The sequence below is a fragment of the Myxocyprinus asiaticus genome, chromosome 40, assembly GCF_019703515.2.
Source record: "Myxocyprinus asiaticus isolate MX2 ecotype Aquarium Trade chromosome 40, UBuf_Myxa_2, whole genome shotgun sequence".
Lineage (NCBI taxonomy): Eukaryota > Metazoa > Chordata > Actinopteri > Cypriniformes > Catostomidae > Myxocyprinus > Myxocyprinus asiaticus.
In genome coordinates this window covers 38,702,046-38,720,429 of record NC_059383.1, presented here as the reverse complement: position 1 = coordinate 38,720,429, position 18,384 = coordinate 38,702,046, and the positions used below count along the sequence as shown (strand labels likewise).

Genomic DNA, 18,384 nt, shown 5'->3' with positions numbered 1-18,384 from the left:
GTGGAAACTTAACACTGGACTTCAAGTAACTTGGGTTATGAGCTTCTCCACCCTTCCTCCAGACTCTAGGACCTTGGTTTCCAAATGAAATACAAAACTCGCTCTCATCTGAAAAGAGGACTTTGGACCACTGGGCAACAGTCCAGTTCTTCTCCTTAGCCCAGGTAAGACGCCTCTGACGTTGTCTGTGGTTCAGGAGTGGCTTAACAAGAGGAATACAACAACTGTAGTGTCTGTGTGTGGTGGCTCTTGATACCTTGACCCCAGCCTCAGTCCATTCCTTGTGAAGTTCACCCAAATTCTTGAATCGATTTTGCTTGACAATCATAAGGTTGAGGTTCTCTTGGTTGGTTGTGCATCTTTTTCTTCCACATTTTTTCCTTCCACTCAACTCTCTGTTAACATGCTTGGATACAGCACTCTGTGATGTATATATATATATATATATATATATATATATATATATATATATATATATATATATATATATATATATTTATTTATTTATTTATGTATGTATTTATTTTGGCTAATACGGGAGATTGGGTATATATTCCTTTTTATAAAATTTGAAAAGTCAATCCAAAACACCGCAGTGAATTATTTAATGCATCATTATTATTTTCGCGAAACACTTGAAGTCTCGTCACTAGTGACGTCACGGCAGTGGGCGGTACGTGCTCGCGCCCGTTGAGGGTGGATTACGTGTATTACTTCAGTCGCCCTGAAACACGGACTCTGAGGAAAACAGATGAGGGTATGTAGAGGAAATGAACGAGAATATCAATTAAATCTCTTAGTTCAGGGAGAATAATGAGAGTTGTAGTGTTATTTGGTTTGGTTTGGTTTTTTGTGACTTCAGCGAAATATGAACACAGAATATGAAGATAAATAATGACAGCTGTGACTCCTGTAGCTCATGCTAAATTAGCTTAGCACTCTCTCGTCTCATCTTTATTTTCACAATCTTATTCATGACACAAGACGTTAATACGTTTTCTTTTAATGTGCTGTAAATGTGAATTGATGCGTGTGTGTGTGTGTGTGTGTGTGTGTGTGTGTGTGTGTGTGTGTGTGTGTGTGTGTGTGTGTGTGTGTGTGTGAGAGAGAGAGAGAGAGAGAGAGAGTGTGTGTGTGTGTGTGTATGTGAGAGAGAGAGAGGGTGTGTGTGTGTGTGTGTGTGTGTGTGTGAGAGAGAGAGAGAGAGAGAGAGAGAGAGTGAATGTGTCTGTCTGTCTGTCTGTTTGTTTATGTGTGTGTGAGTGTTTGTGTGTGAGAGAGAGTGTGCGTGTGTGTGTCTGTCTGTGTGTGTGTGTGTGTGTGTGTGTGTGTGTGTGTGTGAGAGAGAGTGTGCATCTGTGTTATGTGAGTGTGTATGTGTCTGTCTGTCTGTGTGTGTTTGTGTGTGAGAGAGAGAGTGTGCGAGTGTGTATGTGTGTGTATGTGAGAGAGAGAGAGGGTGTGTGTGTGAGAGAGAGAGAGAGTGTGTGTCTGTCTGTTTGTCTGTTTGTTTATGTGTGTGTGAGTGTTTGTGTGTGAGAGAGAGTGTGCGTGTGTGTGTGTGTGTGTGAGAGAGTGTGTGTGTGTGTGTGTGTGTGTGTGTGTGAGAGAGAGAGAGAGTGTGCGCGTCTGTGTGTCTGTGTTTATGTGTGTGTGTGAGTGTGTGTGTGTGTGTGTGTGTGTGTGTGTGTGTGTGTGAGAGAGAGAGAGAGTGTGCGCGTCTGTGTGTCTGTGTTTATGTGTGTGTGTGAGTGTGTGTGTGTGTGTTTGTGTCTGTCTGTGTGTCTGTCTGTCTGTCTGTGTGTGTGTGTCTGTGTGTCACCTTAAACAGACATGTTTATTATTAAAAACATACTGTTTTAATTTGAACTCATTTCTCATTAATATGCTTTGTGTATGAATCAAAGCAGCTGACCTCTTGTAATGCCAGAGATAATTCCTCTATTTTAATTCTTCGCACCTGTCTTATTAAGAGCTGACATTAGTTATTTTAATCTATATTAAATCTGTAAGAATAAAGATTTTTTTACTCCTATGTAGTGACAATTAGGTATTATTAGATTGCTGTAAATAATTGATGTAGTTTTGCAACTGAACATTTATTATTCAACATCTGGATATTAACAGTAAGTTTGAAATGACATCTTTGATGTTTTCAGCAACTAAAGATAGTTTGATCTGTTTGTGTGTTGTGTTGGCAGGTGACCCACTGAAGCCCGTGATGATGCTGTCTCGTCTCTTCAGGCTGCACGGCCTGATCGTGGCCTCCCATCCCTGGGAGGTGATCGTGGGAACGGTTGCCGTGACGATGTGTCTGATGTCTATGAATGCTTTTGCTACCAATGACCAGATGTGTGGCTGGAACCATCAGTGTCCTAAGGTGCAGGAGGTACAGATGTCTTCAGAAGCGTTTCACTACATCAGAGTACACATTTGAACTTGCATAATGCAGAGTTGCTCCTCTATTCCTGTGGAAATTCATTCAGTTCCGAAATGATCTGAAGCACTTTCTGTGTATTTACACTCAGAGTTTATAGCTTTGTTCTAGGGCTGGGCGATAGGACGATGTAATCGGATATCAACGATGTCTTACAAAGATCCTGATGCTGATTGCGAACAGACGATGGTCGACAATATCGGGAAATGGCAAAACCATGGATCTGGGAAGTCGCCAAATATATTAAACAGTAGCCCAGGGTGTGAAACTAGCACCCGCCACCTGCAAAACGTGATGAGCTCCTCATCAAAATGTATTTCACGCGCGGGTAATTTTGCTCATCTACCCGTAACAGGCGGGCCACCTGTAAGACGTCTCTGAGTGACACATGACAAGAAATGCTGTTAGTCACAAAGACACACGCTTGAAGAAACACACTTTATTATATTTTTAAGAACAGACAAAAGCCGTCAGTGCTTGTGTCTGATTCGCTGTTTGTTCAGAGGCATGCAGCACAAGCCTGTCATGTGGAACAAGCGCATGTAAAGAGTTTTCACTCTTTATTCTCTTGTTTCATTCGTCTGAAAACTGTTTGCAAGAATAATGTCGTCTATGAGAATGCTGCAAATTATCTCCGATCATCTCGGGAGGTGCTGTGAGTTTAATTCGCTTTATTTCCACTCGGTTGGCATGCATTGTAAACGCAACTCTGCAGATTCAGTAATATATATCTCTGTAGTAAAGAAACAAAGACGAAAGTGATTAAATCATAAATTAATGCAAGACACATTCACCTTGAATCTAAAATTGAGTTTTCTTTCTTTAGGCAGCATAAACACAAATTCGATGAGAACACATTTGGTAGCATTATTTTGGAAATTTATTAGGGTTATTTATTTTGATTATTATTATCTTTACATGTATAGTTGTCTTTAGTTCTTAATCTGTAGGCTATTAATAATTTCCCACCTGTTGTCGGATACTTGCGTGATGGCAAATGGAGCCGATCGGAGACTGTAAATGTTTGGATTAGTGGAGGTGGTTAAATACGATTATTTGAGCACTTTGTTATTTTATTGCTTTTTTCATTTAGTTTAAAGTGCAATTTGAATTTATGTTCATAAAACATGTTTATATTTTTCATGTTTCAATAAATTAAAATGAAACAATATTATTTAAGGCGATTATTGCTAAAATATTTTTTACGTATCGCCCAGCCCTACTTAGTTCCTGTTTGAACTGTTTTATCACCTACTGGTGTCCAGTTCAGTTTATACATTCCAGTGTGCAGTAAACTGTATGGTTTTGAAATATGATCATTACAGGAGCATATTATGAAAGTTATTATGTTAGAATGAATGTTAGCATGCATATCCTTTTTATTTCTCATTTACAGAAAATTCTAAGTGGTGACATGATCATTTTAACTATCACAAGATGTATAGCCATCATTTACATCTACGTTCAGTTCAAAAACCTTCGACAGCTCGGCTCGAAGTACATACTGGGTGAGTTACTTGCTCTTAAACATTACGGTTGAAGTTGACAAAATCAAAGTTGACCCGTTTTACGTTCTTAATATACATTCCTGGTCTTATGGTGGACGATTCATCAGTGCACGCTATTCTAAAAAAAAAATTCCATATGGATTAATGGTCGACCGATATATCACAGAGGCCGATATTCTGACTTTTTTTAATTATCAGCATTGGCCGATAAATGTTCCTGTTTGGCCGATTTTTTTTTTCTTGAGGGCACTGAAAATCGCCTGGTTGCATGTGAAGCCACTGAGATATGTAAATGACCAGTCACAGCTGGTTTTGTTGTTACATGCCATTGTGTTACTACAATAATAGACCGGTGTGCGACACAGTCCGCATATCAGAGAATTTAGAATAGGCAGACGCGTTTGAGCTCCTAATGTTAAAGTGCTCGCCTGTTTCATTCTCCCTCTCTCTCCTCAACAGTTCCCTGTAACTTTTAACTGTCTTGTCTAATGATAAAAAGGCAAATATCAATACAACTAATATCATATACCATCTGCAAATATGCACATATCTCGTTTAAACAGATGTAATAAACCAACCTCACAAAACTTCAACAGATCCAGCATCCTGTGGAACACTCATTTATTTACCTTTAAAGCACATATTCTAATGGTCACTCTTCAGCAGTTCCCTGTAACTTTTCTAATGATAAAAGGCAAATATCAATAAAACTTCTATTATATACAGTCAGCAAATATGCAGATGTCTTGTTTAAACAGATGTAATTCACAAACTTCATAAAAATCTAGCGTTTTCTTCCCGTCGAGCGCTCATATAATATCTTCCTCTGAAGTGCATATTCCATCAGCCAGAATTAAAAACTTCAGGATCAGGATCAAATGTTCATCTGATTCACAAATCATGATGGTCAGTCCGTGATAATCTAAGCAGCTGATCCAGGCCGTTTAAACTGTCAGGAGATTGCTGCTCGCCATGGATCCGCACAAGCGTGCGAGTGCAACTTCAAAGTAAAAGCACTTCACGTGTGCTATAAGTAAATGTCTTATTCACTATGCACTGTATGTGTAATTGGTTTGATTTGGTATTTTTTGAGTAAATGCGATTGCTAACGTGGACATGCTATCTATGGTTACTGGACTACTGTGTGTACTGATATTTCCTTCTTTCTAATATATTAACAATTTCTTCATGCGCAAATAAATTACTAAAATTTGATGAAAGAAAATGCTATCTACCATTTAAAATACAATATTATTTTTTAGATTATTTTTTACAAAATTAAAGTTTAGTGTGAAATTGAGTAAATATAGTGCTAAATAAGAGTTTATAATTTTTTAGCAATTTTATGTTTATGTTATTTACTCTATTAAATTGTGTGATATATCAGCATTGTATCGGCCTATCGGCCACCCTGCTCTCTGGATATCGGCATCGGCCATTAAAAAACCCATATCGGTTGACCACTAATATGGATATAATATCCTGTTTCACTATGTCACATTATGGAAGTACAATGGGTTTCATGTTCATATATACATTGTTTCTTTACATATTTTTGACATAAAATATTAAATAAGTAAAAATCTCTTTTTACATTTTGTTTTGATTTTTATTCCAGGTATCGCTGGACTGTTCACCATTTTCTCCAGTTTTGTGTTCAGTACTGTGGTCGTTCACTTCCTGGGCAAAGAGCTCACAGGACTGAAGTATGAATTAAATTCTACTTGATGCAGTAGCTCCTCTGTCTTCAGTTTGCCTCTTTAAACACTTTTTTTCTTTCAGTGAAGCTCTGCCGTTCTTCCTGTTGTTGATTGACCTGTCTAAAGCATGCACACTGGCCAAGTTCGCTCTCAGCTCCAACTCACAGGTACAGTAGCTCACCTCTCACATTCACTGCTGGGGATACAAACCAGGGTTTGACCTGACAGATGCATGAAAGGTTTTTTATTTTACGTTCTTAGTTATTAAGCACGACATGAACTGATATAATAATTCTACTGCAGTTACTTGGTATTGTCTTAAAAAGGTCATTGTTAGAATGATGTGTTTGACTTGTGCTGGTGCTGATCGGTGTGTTGACCCACAGGAGGAGGTGAGGGAGAACATCGCTCAGGGAATGGCCATCTTGGGACCCACATTCACCCTGGATGCGCTGGTGGAGTGTCTGGTCATTGGAGTGGGCACCATATCTGGTACAATTCATCAATATGTCTCTCTTCCTCATTATTATTCTAGTTTAACACAAGAAAAACTTGGAAATATCAAGGAATTTTAGAATTGTGATTTCGAGGTCTGGAATAGTCATGGAAATTCATGCAATTCGTAAAACGTCATGGAAATTTCTATAGTGAATATGCATTACGCTCAGTTCTAAAATATTTAATTGGTCTTTTTAAATGAACTCTTAACTGAAGAACTCATGGAAGGTCATTGGTCATAAGGTGTGAGAACCCTGTAAAATGTGATTTGGGATCTCTTTAAATTGTCTTTTAAACTGTTACACAGCTCTCATGGTACCAATACATCCTGTCCTAACTGAGCATCACTTCCTGTGTGTTTTAGGTGTACGTCAGCTGGAGGTGATGTGTTGTTTCGGCTGTATGTCAGTTCTGGCCAATTACTTCGTCTTCATGACCTTCTTTCCTGCCTGTGTGTCACTGGTGTTAGAGGTGAGAGGTCACTTCTCTTTAATCACATAGCGAGTGAAAACACACATTTGAGTTGATATTGACCCCTGACCTTGTGCCCTCTCTCCTCCAGTTGTCTCGGGAGAGTCGTGAGGGTCGACCCATCTGGCAGCTCAGTCATTTTGCTCGTGTTCTGGAGGAAGAGGAGGGGAACAAACCAAATCCTGTCACACAGAGAGTCAAAATGATCATGGTGAGCTCTGGATATATTGGTTTTACCCATGTAAAATAAGAGAAAATGTACAGTCAGCCAGTTATTTAGACAAAATTAATGCTGTATTCTGCACATCGAGGATGCCAAACAGTTCAAATCAGTCGTCCAATCACTATTTTCTTTCTTTTTTTTTTTTTACTTTTTTCCTGTTTCGCTGTTGGCTTGTTGGTTCTATTTCTTTCTTTCTTTATCTTGAATTTTTCACTTTTATTTCATTCTGTTTCTCTTTCTGTCATTCATTTGTTCTTTCATTTTTATGTTGTTTCTCTTTAATGGATTTGTTTGTTCTTTTGCTCATTGTTTTCTTTGGTTATTCATTTTATGTTTAGTTTTTGTTTTTCATTTATTTGTTCTTTTTCGTTCATTAATTTGTTCTGTTTCATTTGTTCTTTCTTTTGTTTGATTATTTGTTCTGTTTAGTTTTTTTTGTTTCTCTTGTTCATTTGTTTGGTTCTCTTCATTTGTTTATTTGATTTTCTTTATTTTTTTCTTTGTTTCATTCTGTTTCTCTTTCTGTCATTCATTTGTTCTTTCGTTCATTGTTTTTCTTTTTCTCTTTGTTCTGTCTTTTGTTTCTCATAAATTAGTTCTTTTTTCATTCATTTGTTTTGTTACATTTGTTCTTTCTTTTGTTCGATTATTTGTTCTGTTTCATTTTTTGTTTCTCTTGTTCGTCATTTAATCTGTTTTGATCTTTGTTTATCTTTCATTTGTTCATTTCATTCTTTTGTTAATTTGTTTGTTCTGTTTCATTCTGTTTCTCTTTCTGTCATTCGTTTGTTCTTTAATTCATTTTTGTTTCTCTTTTTAAATTGCATTTGTTTGTTCTTTCGTTCATTGCTTTTCTTTTTCTGTTTGTTCTGCCTCGTTTTTTGTTTCTCTCACTTGTTCCTTTGTTCTGTTTCATCCCTTCTTTTTTCTGTTTTTTGTTTCTCTCCTTCATTTGTTCTGTTTGTTTCTTTTGTTTGTTTGTTCTGTTTCGGTTTTTGTTTCTCTCGTTCGTTCTTTTGTTCATTGTTTTCTTTATTTTTTATGTTTAGCTTTTGTTTCTCATTAATTTGTTCTTTTGTTCTTTTTTTCATTAATTTGTTTTGTTACATTTGTTCTTTCTTTTGTTCGATTTTTTTGTTTTTTTGTTCTGTTTCGTTTTTTGTTTCTCTTGTTCCTTCATTTAATCTGTTTTGATCTTTGTTTGTTTGGTTCTCTTTGTTTATCTTTCATTTGTTCATTGTTTCATTCTTTTGTTAATTTGTTTGTTCTTTGTTTCATTCTGTTTCTCTTTCTGTCATTCGTTTGTTCTTTTAATACATGTTTTGTTTCTCTTTTTAAATTGCATTTAATTGTTCTTTCGTTTATTGTTTTTCTTTTTCTGTATGTTCTGCTTCTGTTTTTGTTTCTCTTGTTTGTTCTGTTTAGTTCTTCCATTTGTTTTTTTGTCCTAATCCTTCATTCGTTTGTTCTTTCTTGTTCTATGTTCTGTTTCCTTCCATTTGTTCATTTTGTTCTGTTTCATTTTTTGTTTCGTTCGTTCATTTAACCTGTTTCGTTCTTTGTCTTTGTTTCTTTGATTTAATTTATTTGTTCTTTGTTTCATTCTGTTTCTCTTTCTGTCATTCGTTTGTTCTTTAATTTTTTGTTTCTCTTAAATTACATTTGATTGTTCTTTCATTCATTGTTTTCCATTTGTTCTGTTTTGTTCTTTGTTTCTTTTGTTCATTCTTCCTCTCTTTAATTCCTTCGTTTTATTTAGTGATAATGACATGCTGACTGTACATTATACTGCTTATTACATGGCTATGTACTAAGTAAATTAATGAAGAAAACATTGAAATAAGTTACAATTATTTGAGAAAATATTTCAATGTTTAGGAGACATTATATAAAAAAATACTATTTCAACACAGAATGCAGTGTTTGACCAGTCAGAGTCAAGTATTCCAGAGAGCTGTGTAATAATGTAATGTATTATGTGAAGTATTAGGAACTCAAAGTATAAAAACAGATGTATTTTTTATTTAACAAGTGTTTTGACAGTGCTGGTTTGTGTGTTTGCGTCAGTCTTTGGGTTTGGCGCTGGTTCATGCTCACAGTCGTCTGGTGGCTGAATCTCCGACTCTCAACATGAGCAGCTCAGACGTGGTTTTGCCTCCACCCAGCATGGAGTCCAACAGAACCATGTCCAGGTACCAGCTAAGAAACACAGAGATTCATTCATTTATTTATTCTTCATTCATTTTTTAAATCATTTTCTCTCTCCTCAGTGTGGATTTGGAGCAGGTCATTACACTCTCTCTCACTCTGTTATTGGCTGTGAAGTACGTGTTTTTCGAGCAGGCTGAGACAGAATCCTCCCTGTCTATCAGAGCCCCTATGGCCACGCCCCTTGCCTCCCTGACCAATAGGATAAGAGATGACTGCTGTCAGAGGGAGTCAGCCCCTCCCAAAGCCCTGAGGGGAGTCCAGACTGATCCAAACACTCCAAACCCCTCTCACAGAGAGCAGACAGGTGAATTGTTTGTTCATATCATTTGGAGTTTGTTCATAAAGATTCAACGATGTGACGTCACAAGCGACTGTATGAATGTTAACATTGTGCATTCAGCTCTAAAGAAGTTCAGATATTTTTTACAGGTGAGGAGACCAGGTCGACAGCGGGGCAGATTTGTCCTCTGATCCCAAGAGATAGTGATGTACACCAAGAAGAGAAGAGAGAGAACGAGTGCCATGAACCCCAGACTCACCAGCGCCGCCCTGTAGACGAGTGTCTCGCCATTCTTAAAGACCCCAAAGTAATTCATCACAACACTGTCTCACCCACATATCGACTGACCTAAACCACATGCTCCATTAAAGGGGTAGTTCACCCAAAAATGAAATAATTTACTGACATTCATGTTGTTCCAAACCCCTACGACTTTCTTATGAGGAATAAAAAAAGGAGATGCTGTACATGAATATTCCTCTCTCTCTCTTTCTCTTGTCCAGAGGGGAGCTGGTTACCTGAGTAATGCTGAGGTCATAGCTCTGGTGGAGTGCAGAGGCATTCTGGGATATCGTTTGGAGGCGGTAATGGGGAGTCCAGAGAGAGGCGTGGCCATACGTAGAGAAATGCTCTCCACCAGACTCCCTGACCCGTCCGCACTGGAGAACCTCCCTTACAGAAACTACGACTACTCTAAGGTGGTCAGCTGGTGACCTGCAGGAACATACTTTCATGTGTGACTCTAGTAAAGTTGATTTAAAGTGTTTGGATGAATGGAGGGATGTTTTAATGTTGTGTTTATTTGTTCTTAGGTGATTGGCTCTAACTGTGAGAATGTGATTGGCTACGTACCAGTGCCAGTGGGCGTGGCCGGACCATTGCTGTTGGATGGGAAAGAATATCACGTCCCCATGGCAACAACAGAAGGCTGTTTAGTAGCCAGCACCAACCGAGGATGCCGAGCAGTCACAGTGAGTCATTTGTTCGTTCATTCTTTCCAGTGTTTGTTTCTTTGTTCTTTTTGTTTCATTCTGTGTTTCTCTGGTTCATTCTTTCTTTTGTTTTCTTCATTTATTCTTTAATTTGTTTGTTTTCCTTTCCTTTTTCTATCTGTCTGTCTTTTGTTCTTTCTGTCATAAGTTTTATGCTTCTTTCATTCGTTCTTTTATTATTCATTTTTATTTTTTTTGTTCTTTAATCCTTTCTTGACAATGACAATGAAAGTAGAAATAACTAAATAAAAAGAAGAAAAAAACTTTTTTTCTTTCATTGTAATTTTTTTCTTTTATTCATAATTTTTTCTTTCATTTAGTTTGTTCGTTTCTTTTTGTTATTTATTTTGTTTGTTCTTAATTGTATTTTTAGATTTGTTTTTTCTTTTTTCTTTTGTTCTTTCATTCTTTTTTGTTTGTTTTTCCTTTACATTTTTTTTTACATTTTGTTCCTTCCTTTTTTTGTTTTGTTTTATTTGTTTTATTATTATTTAATAATAATTAGTTTATTGTCCTTCCCTTTTTATATCTTTTGCTCTTTCTTTTGTATTTTTTGTTGATTCGTTCATTCCTTTTTTTCGTAATTTATTTTGTTCTTTAATTTTTTGTTCTTTATTTTATTAGTCATTTTCATTTTTGTTTTTTCTTTCATTCTTTTAATTTTTGATTTGTTCTTTCACTCATTTATTTTGTAAGTTTCTTTTTCATTTGTGTTCTTTTATTTTGTTTGTTCTTTGTTTCGATCTTTAATACTTTTTGTTGTTATGTTTCTTTTTAGTTTTCTTTCTTTCTAAACTGTCTGCCTTATCTAAATATCCACTGCATCCTCAGTAGCTTTGCAAATGTGATATTCTCTGTCTTGTAGTTATCAGGTGGTGTGCGCAGTCGTGTTCTGGCAGACGGTATGACTCGAGGTCCGGTGGTGCAGCTGCCGTCAGCGTGCAGGGCGGCGGAGGTCAAGGGCTGGCTGGAGAGTTCAGAGGGGTTCAGAACCATCAAACAGGCCTTTGATCACACCAGCAGGTCAGAGGGCAAAGGTCAAACACAGCGTAAACTGCACAGTTATATAGCACCACTTCGGAATAGTTTCCAGTGCTCAGGTTAACTTTAGTCCTGCACTGATCAGGTGCTAAATCACACTGCTGTTCCTGATGGTATGTGTTTGTGTTGTAGGTTTGCTCGTCTGGACAGACTGCAGGTCAGTCTCGCAGGGAGGAATCTGTACATCCGCTTTCAGTCTCAAACCGGAGACGCCATGGGCATGAACATGCTGTCGAAGGTGTGTGTGTGTGTGTGTGAGAGAGAGACTTGAGTTACTGATACTTTCTCTCTGTTTATAATAAGCTTGTATTGCAGGTTTCATTTGTTTGTGCTATTTATGCTTGCAGAGTTTATTTTTGTGGTCTTCATAATATCTCTCTCTATCTTTCAACAGGGTACGGAACAGGCTCTGTGTCGAGTTCAGGAACAGTATCCTGACATGCGTGTTTTAGCTGTCAGCGGAAATTACTGCACGGATAAAAAACCATCTGCGGTCAACTGGATCAACGGCAGAGGAAAATCCACAGTGTGTGAAGCTCTTATACCAGCACGAGTGGTCAAAGAGGTTAGAGAATGAGAGAGAGATGCGCTGGTTCAGTTTGGATCCGTGTCTTGATTTGTTGTCTAAATACTTTGACTGTTAACACAGTGTGACCTGTGTATACAATGTCATTCATTGCTATGATTGAAATTCCCACTCAACGCTTTACATCCTATTTGTGTTTGTAGGTTTTAAAGACGAGCACAGGCGCTCTGGTGGAGTTGAACATCAGTAAGAATCTGGTGGGCTCAGCGATGGCCGGGAGTGTCGGGGGATTCAACGCTCACGCGGCAAACATCGTAGTGGCCATCTACATCGCCTGCGGACAGGTGCGTCATTTACAACCTTTAAAACAACAGCACATCAAAAGTCAAGACTCTAGTTACTCTAGATATTCAAAATCCTCTCTAAAACAGATGTGATGTTTTGTTTCCTGTCTGTAGGATCCGGCGCAGACGGTGGGCAGCAGTAACTGTATAACACTGATGGAGTGCGTTGGCACAAACGGAGAGGATCTGTACATCTCCTGCACTATGCCATCAATAGAGCTGGGCACAGTGGGCGGAGGAACCAGTCTGCCCGCACAGCACGCCTGTTTACAGGTAACACACACACACCTGATACAGCATACTGTGGTCATAAATGAGTCCTCTTTGTAAAAGCCGAAATGATGATTTCATCTCTGTTCATCAGATGTTGGATGTACACGGTGCGAGAGAACAGTGTCCCGGCGAGAACTCTCGGACACTGGCACGGGTCGTGTGTGCTACAGTGTTGGCAGGAGAACTCTCGCTGATGGCCGCTCTCACTGCAGGACACCTCGTCAAGAGTCACATGACACACAACAGGTAAATTAAACGTATTTAGTCAATATTTCATAAGGTTTGCAGAATAATAGACATTGTACATAATCATAGGAGAAGACTTTGGATCTGTTTGGATATTTTCCAACATGTTAGGACCCACTAATACATTTCCATGTTTGTTTGATTTCTCTAAAATATTGCTTTTATTTTCAATTTTATAGCTTGTAGAAATCCTGAAAACAACATTGTAAAGATAAGAGCTTTTACCTCAAGTTCAGCTGACTTCTCAAAAAATGCTGGCTTTTTACTTTTATATAAAGATCGTGAGTTGATGCCAGACCCCCTTTTCAATATTTTTCACACAAATGACAGACTCGGTCATTGCTCCTCTCCCCAACCCCTTTCCTACAAAAACCTTTTTAGGGTTAAAAGTTGTAACATTTGTTAATGCACCATGAACTAAAATGGAACAATTGTGTTTTTTGTCAGCTTACATTAACCAACTAATAAATCATCCTTCTGCGGACACGTTGGAGAATTAATTGCTATTGGCTAGTTCATTTTTGTTTTTACTCGCCAGACTTTTGATGACATGCAAGCATAATGCAGATATTAACAAAACCGAGAAGGGGGCATCATATATAATATATATATTAGTTTTCATATACAGTTGTGCTCAAAAGTTTGCATATCCTTGGAGAATTGGTAATATATGTACCATTTTTAAAGAAAACATGAGTGAGCAGGCAAAACACATTTCTTTTATTTCTTATGGGATTCATATTCAACTGTAGGTTATAACAGAATGGCACAATCATAAAACAAAACATGGCAACAAAGGAAAAAATGAAATGACCCCTGTTCAAAAGTCTGCATACCTTTAGTTCTTAATACTGTGTATTGCCCCCTTTAGCATCAATGACAGCGTGCAGTCTTTTGTAATAGTTGTCTATGAGGCCCCAAATTCTTGCAGGTGGTATAGCTGCCCATTCGTCTTGGCAAAATGCCTCCAGGTCATGCAAAGTCTTTGGTCGTCTTGCATGAACCGCATGTTTGAGATCTCCCCAGAGTGGCTTGATGATATTAAGGTCAGGAGACTGTGATGGCCACTCCAGAACCTTCACCTTTTTCTGCTGTAACCACTGGAGGGTCAACTTGGCCTTGTGCTTAGGGTCACTGTCGTGCTGGAAAGTCCAAGAGTGTCCCATGCGCAGCTTTCGTGCAGAAGAATGCAAATTGTCTGCCAGTATTTTCTGATAACATGCTGCATTCATCTTGCCATCAATTTTCACAAGATTCCCCGTGCCTTTAGAGCTCGCACACCCCCAAAACATCACTGAGCCACCACCATGCTTCACAGTGGGGATGGTATTCTTTTCACTATAGGCTTTGTTGACCCCTCTCCAAATATAGCGCTTATGGTTGTGATCATAAAGCTCTATTTTGGTCTCGTCACTCCAAATTACAGTGTGCCAGAAGCTGTGAGGCGTGTCAAGGTGTTGTTGGGCATATTGTAACCGGGCTTTTTTGTGGCATTGGTGCAGTAAAGGCTTCTTTCTGGCAACTCGACCATGCAGCTCATTTTTGTTCAAGTATCGTCGTATTGTGCTCCTTGAAACAACCACACCGTCTTTTTCCAGAGCAGTCTGTATTCTCTCCTGAGGTTACCTGTGGGTTTTTCTTTGTATCCCGAACAATTCTTCTGGCAGTTGTGGCTGAAATCTTTCTTGGTCTACCTGACCTTGGCTTGGTATCAAGAGATCCCTGAATTTTCCCCTTCTTAATAAGTGATTGAACAGTACTGACTGGCATTTTCAAGGCTTTGGACATCTTTTTATATCCTTTTCCATCTTTATAAAGTTCCATTACCTTGTTACGCAGGTCTTTTGACAGTTCTTTTCTGCTTCCCATGGCTCAGTATCTAGCCTGCTCAGTGCATCCACGTGAGAGCTAACAAACTCATTGACTATTTATACACACACACTAATTGCAATTTAAAAAGCCACAGGTGTGGGAAATTAACCTTTAATTGCCATTTAAACCTGTGTGTGTCACCTTGTGTGTCTGTAACAAGGCCAAACATTCAAGGGTGTGTAAACTTTTGATCAGGGCCATTTGGGTGATTTCTGTTATCATTATGATTTAAAAAGGAGCCAAACAACTATGTGATAATAAATGGCTTCATATGATCACTATCCTTAAATAAAAGACAGTTTTTTTACATTATCAGTCATATTTTCAAAATCAATGCCAAAATTTCACAATTTCTGCCAGGGTATGCAAACGTTTGAGCACAACTGTATATGATTTCACGCAATATAGGATGCGAGATTGTACATTATGCTTTTGATCATTTTAATCACATTTTAGCTTGTGTACAAATGTACAGATTCACATTCTGTCAATTTATATGTCATGAAATTGCATTTTTAATAATAATACAAGCTGCTGTCACTGTTTGAAATTGCCCTTTTTTTATTTTTTTACAATATTTACATAATTTTCCATTTTTTTTACAAAATATTCACAAGGTTGGAACCTAATGAAAATATAATTAATATAAAAATTATAATTTAAGTGCTACTATATCAAAACTACTATGCAAAAAAAAAAAAAAACTGCATAGATTTGTATTTGTTAAAATCTTCAATATCTACAGTGTTTTCTGAAGTTAAAATATTTCACAATGTATGATTGTGCCTTTTAAATATTGATGTATTTGCACATTTATTTCACTTACTACATTACTACATTTACATGCACTTGTGCGATTTACATTGATATAACAAGTGCTAAATTTGTACTGTCTCTTTAAGAGAAGTGTTTACGGTTGAATGAGCGCAAAACACATTAATGAGAGAGAAGTTGCACGGTGGTTTTTCCCTCATCCGTGCAATGTATGATTAGAAATAATGTTTCTGATTATCTTTTTGATCAACTATCAGTGGCTAATAAAATACATATTTTGGTCACATATGCGAGGATTTACTCTATGTAGAGGGCTGTAAATAGTGTAAAAAATATATTGTCCATTGTTAGGTTATGATTCTTAATGCATTTACTAATTTTCTACAAGTGGAACCTTATTGTAAAGTGTGCCCGAGATAACTAGATGCCATTTGTGGGATAAAACGTGCATTATATATTTTTGTGAGTATTGACGCTGACTACCACCCCTGGAGTCGCGAGTTTGAATCCAGGGCGTGCTGAGTGACTCCAGCCAGGTCTTCTAAGCAACCAAATTGGCCCGGTTGCTAGGGAGGGTAGAGTCACATGGGGTAACCTCCTTGTGGTCGTGATTAAGGTTCTCGCTCTCAGTGGGGCGTGTGGTAAGTTGTGCGTGGATCGCGGAGAGTAGCATGAGCCTCCACATGCTGTGAGTCTCCGCGGCGTCATGCACAACGAGTCACGTGATAAGATGCGCAGATTGACGGTCTCAGAAGCGGAGGCAACTGAGACTCGTCCACCGCCACCCGGATTGAGGTGAGCAACAGCACCATCACGAGGACCTACTAAGTAGTGGGAATTGGGCATTCCAAATTGGGGAGAAAAGGAGATAAAAAAACAAAACAACATGCATTATAATGTGACTGACTTCATCATATTTGTTTAGTCCATTTTACTCTGACTGAAATAGCGTATTATTTCAGTCGACAAAAATAGCATATTTTAGTTGTCAATAATATGCAAAAGGACAATGTATCAAATTCTTACGGACCAAACTTTATACATTTATTGAATATTTGGTTAAACTACTTGCAGTTATTTTAAATGTAAGATTTAACAACATGAGAAAACTGCTCCTGAAATAATAGCATATAATAAATATACTGAAGTATTATCTGATTTTGTTGACTCTTGTTGTGAATTCCTCACGTTTAGGATATGGTGTTACAGTAATCTCGTTTAACACTGTGGGACATTATAGCATACTACTGTTTTTGAAATGTTTTTCAAAGCAAAATTGTTCCGTTTCACATACTAAAGTATAGCAATTAAGCAGTCGGTAAGTAGAAAGCTAGTATTTCATTCTGAGCATCATCTCTCTATAATTACAAACGAAAGATGTGTTTTAAAACATTTATATATTCTACACTCAATTTTAGTTTGTTTTGATTTCATTTTATTGCCGCTAAGAACCAGTTTTTTTTTTTTTTTTTAGGAAATAATTGCCAAATGCAATCTGACAGGTCTTCTGTTCTCCCTTAACAGGTCAAAAGTCAATATCACAGAGACTGAATTACAGCCGAAGGAAACTTCATGATAACTACAACTCCCAGAGAGAGAGCAAGAGAGAGGACCCCACTGCACTCTGGGAACTGGAGTCTCGAGCAACCACAGCTCATGTTTATTCTCTGGGCGTCTGAAGACAAACTGCCTTTAGACATAATGGAAACATCTAGAGATGGCAAATAAACTAACAGTTTTCTCTGTGAGGACACTAATGAATTGAGGGAAATATTAATGCTTTACATTTGCTTTGTGCCCACTTACGCAAGTAAATCAAATGCAGTGATTGGCTGCGGCATTTGTGAAAGAGCACTCATTGCTCATTTTACTGGAACTACATATAGCTGTAGTTTTGCACTAAAGGCCATGGTGAAGTATACACAAACTGTTACTTGTTCACGGTTTGAAAACGTGTATCGCAACGAGCATAACTTGGTACAGTTTGAGCAAATTTGATATAAAGAACCAACACAAAAATCAGATCTGAACATATTTTGTACAACCAGACAAAGAATAAAGAGAGAGTTTGGGATCTTAAAGTATTTTTGCACTTTGGCAAATAGTTTTAGACTAATGAATCAGATCAGAGTTTGAATTTGCAGTTTGGACTTACAAGAACATCACAGATTAGGAATGAATGTATTTAATACAATCACTCATGCCAAATTCACTGTGACAAGCTGACATGTTTAAAGAAAATAAATCTTGTTAACAAGATGCTGCTTTAATTTACAAAATGTTATTTAAATTTATGGATGTGTGTGAATGTCTGAACAGTGTATTTTGTGTGCTTATGTTATTAATGAATGATGTCTGATGATGTTTGTGTCTTTGTTTTGCCACACTGTACCCTCACAACGCTTAATGAGTTCATGATGGTAAAGTGCTTTGGCTTTTCTCAATAAAAGCAAATCTTTGTCACTTTTTGACTGAAAGTGCTGATAAAGCCATATCTATGACAAAATGTCTTTTAATGTTTCTCATTTGTGCTTACTGCTAAACAGGCCCATAAATTAATGTTCAGCTGAGCACATTTTTAAAATGTCCACAGTATGTTTGTTAGAGAATGAATGAATGCATTAATAAATGCTCCAAACCTAAAAAAAATAATAATAATAATTACAAAGTGTCTATTTTGTGAGCAATAGAAATGACGTGTTTTAAAATGCACTTTTCTACAAAATACACAATAAAAAAATAAACTATTTAATTGACGGTTTTATATATAAGCTGTTGCCATTAAAAAAATAAAATAAAGAAAAAAAAAAAAAACAGTATGCCACGTTGTTCACCTGATTTTGCCTAGAAACGTCAACTTTTGGTCCAATCAAATAATGAGACGTTAGAAATCATGGTTAATGTGTCCGATTCGATCATCTGGGTTTAGAGGTCTACCGATACTGGATTTGGCCAAACTACAACTAAGGTGTTGGAAGAACCGATAAC

At 37.4% G+C, this 18,384-nt stretch overlaps 1 protein-coding gene across 1 annotated transcript; it reads left to right on the top strand.

The window, feature by feature from the left end:
• The first annotated feature begins 683 nt into the window (after positions 1–683).
• On the top strand, positions 684–18,081 carry LOC127430821 (3-hydroxy-3-methylglutaryl-coenzyme A reductase-like). The gene is made up of 20 exons (XM_051680920.1): positions 684–757; positions 2,202–2,389; positions 3,834–3,945; positions 5,564–5,651; positions 5,728–5,812; positions 6,032–6,137; positions 6,508–6,614; positions 6,706–6,825; positions 8,905–9,029; positions 9,108–9,352; positions 9,478–9,635; positions 9,832–10,026; positions 10,141–10,299; positions 11,186–11,343; positions 11,494–11,599; positions 11,756–11,926; positions 12,091–12,231; positions 12,346–12,504; positions 12,596–12,750; positions 16,921–18,081. The coding sequence occupies exons 2-20, from the start codon at positions 2,222–2,224 to the stop codon at positions 16,970–16,972; spliced, it is 2,610 nt and encodes an 869-aa protein (XP_051536880.1). The 5' UTR covers positions 684–757; positions 2,202–2,221; the 3' UTR covers positions 16,973–18,081.
• Positions 18,082–18,384: the final 303 nt, after the last annotated feature.

Coding starts and splice junctions, on each gene's coding strand:
- LOC127430821 (XM_051680920.1), top strand. CDS start 2,222: ATGATGCTGTCTCGTCTCTTCAGGCTGCACGGCCTGATCGTGGCCTCC. Junction 6,826..8,904: donor AGAGAGTCAAAATGATCATG/GTGAGCTCTGGA, acceptor TGTTTGCGTCAG/TCTTTGGGTTTGGCGCTGGT. Junction 11,927..12,090: donor CAGCACGAGTGGTCAAAGAG/GTTAGAGAATGA, acceptor TTGTGTTTGTAG/GTTTTAAAGACGAGCACAGG.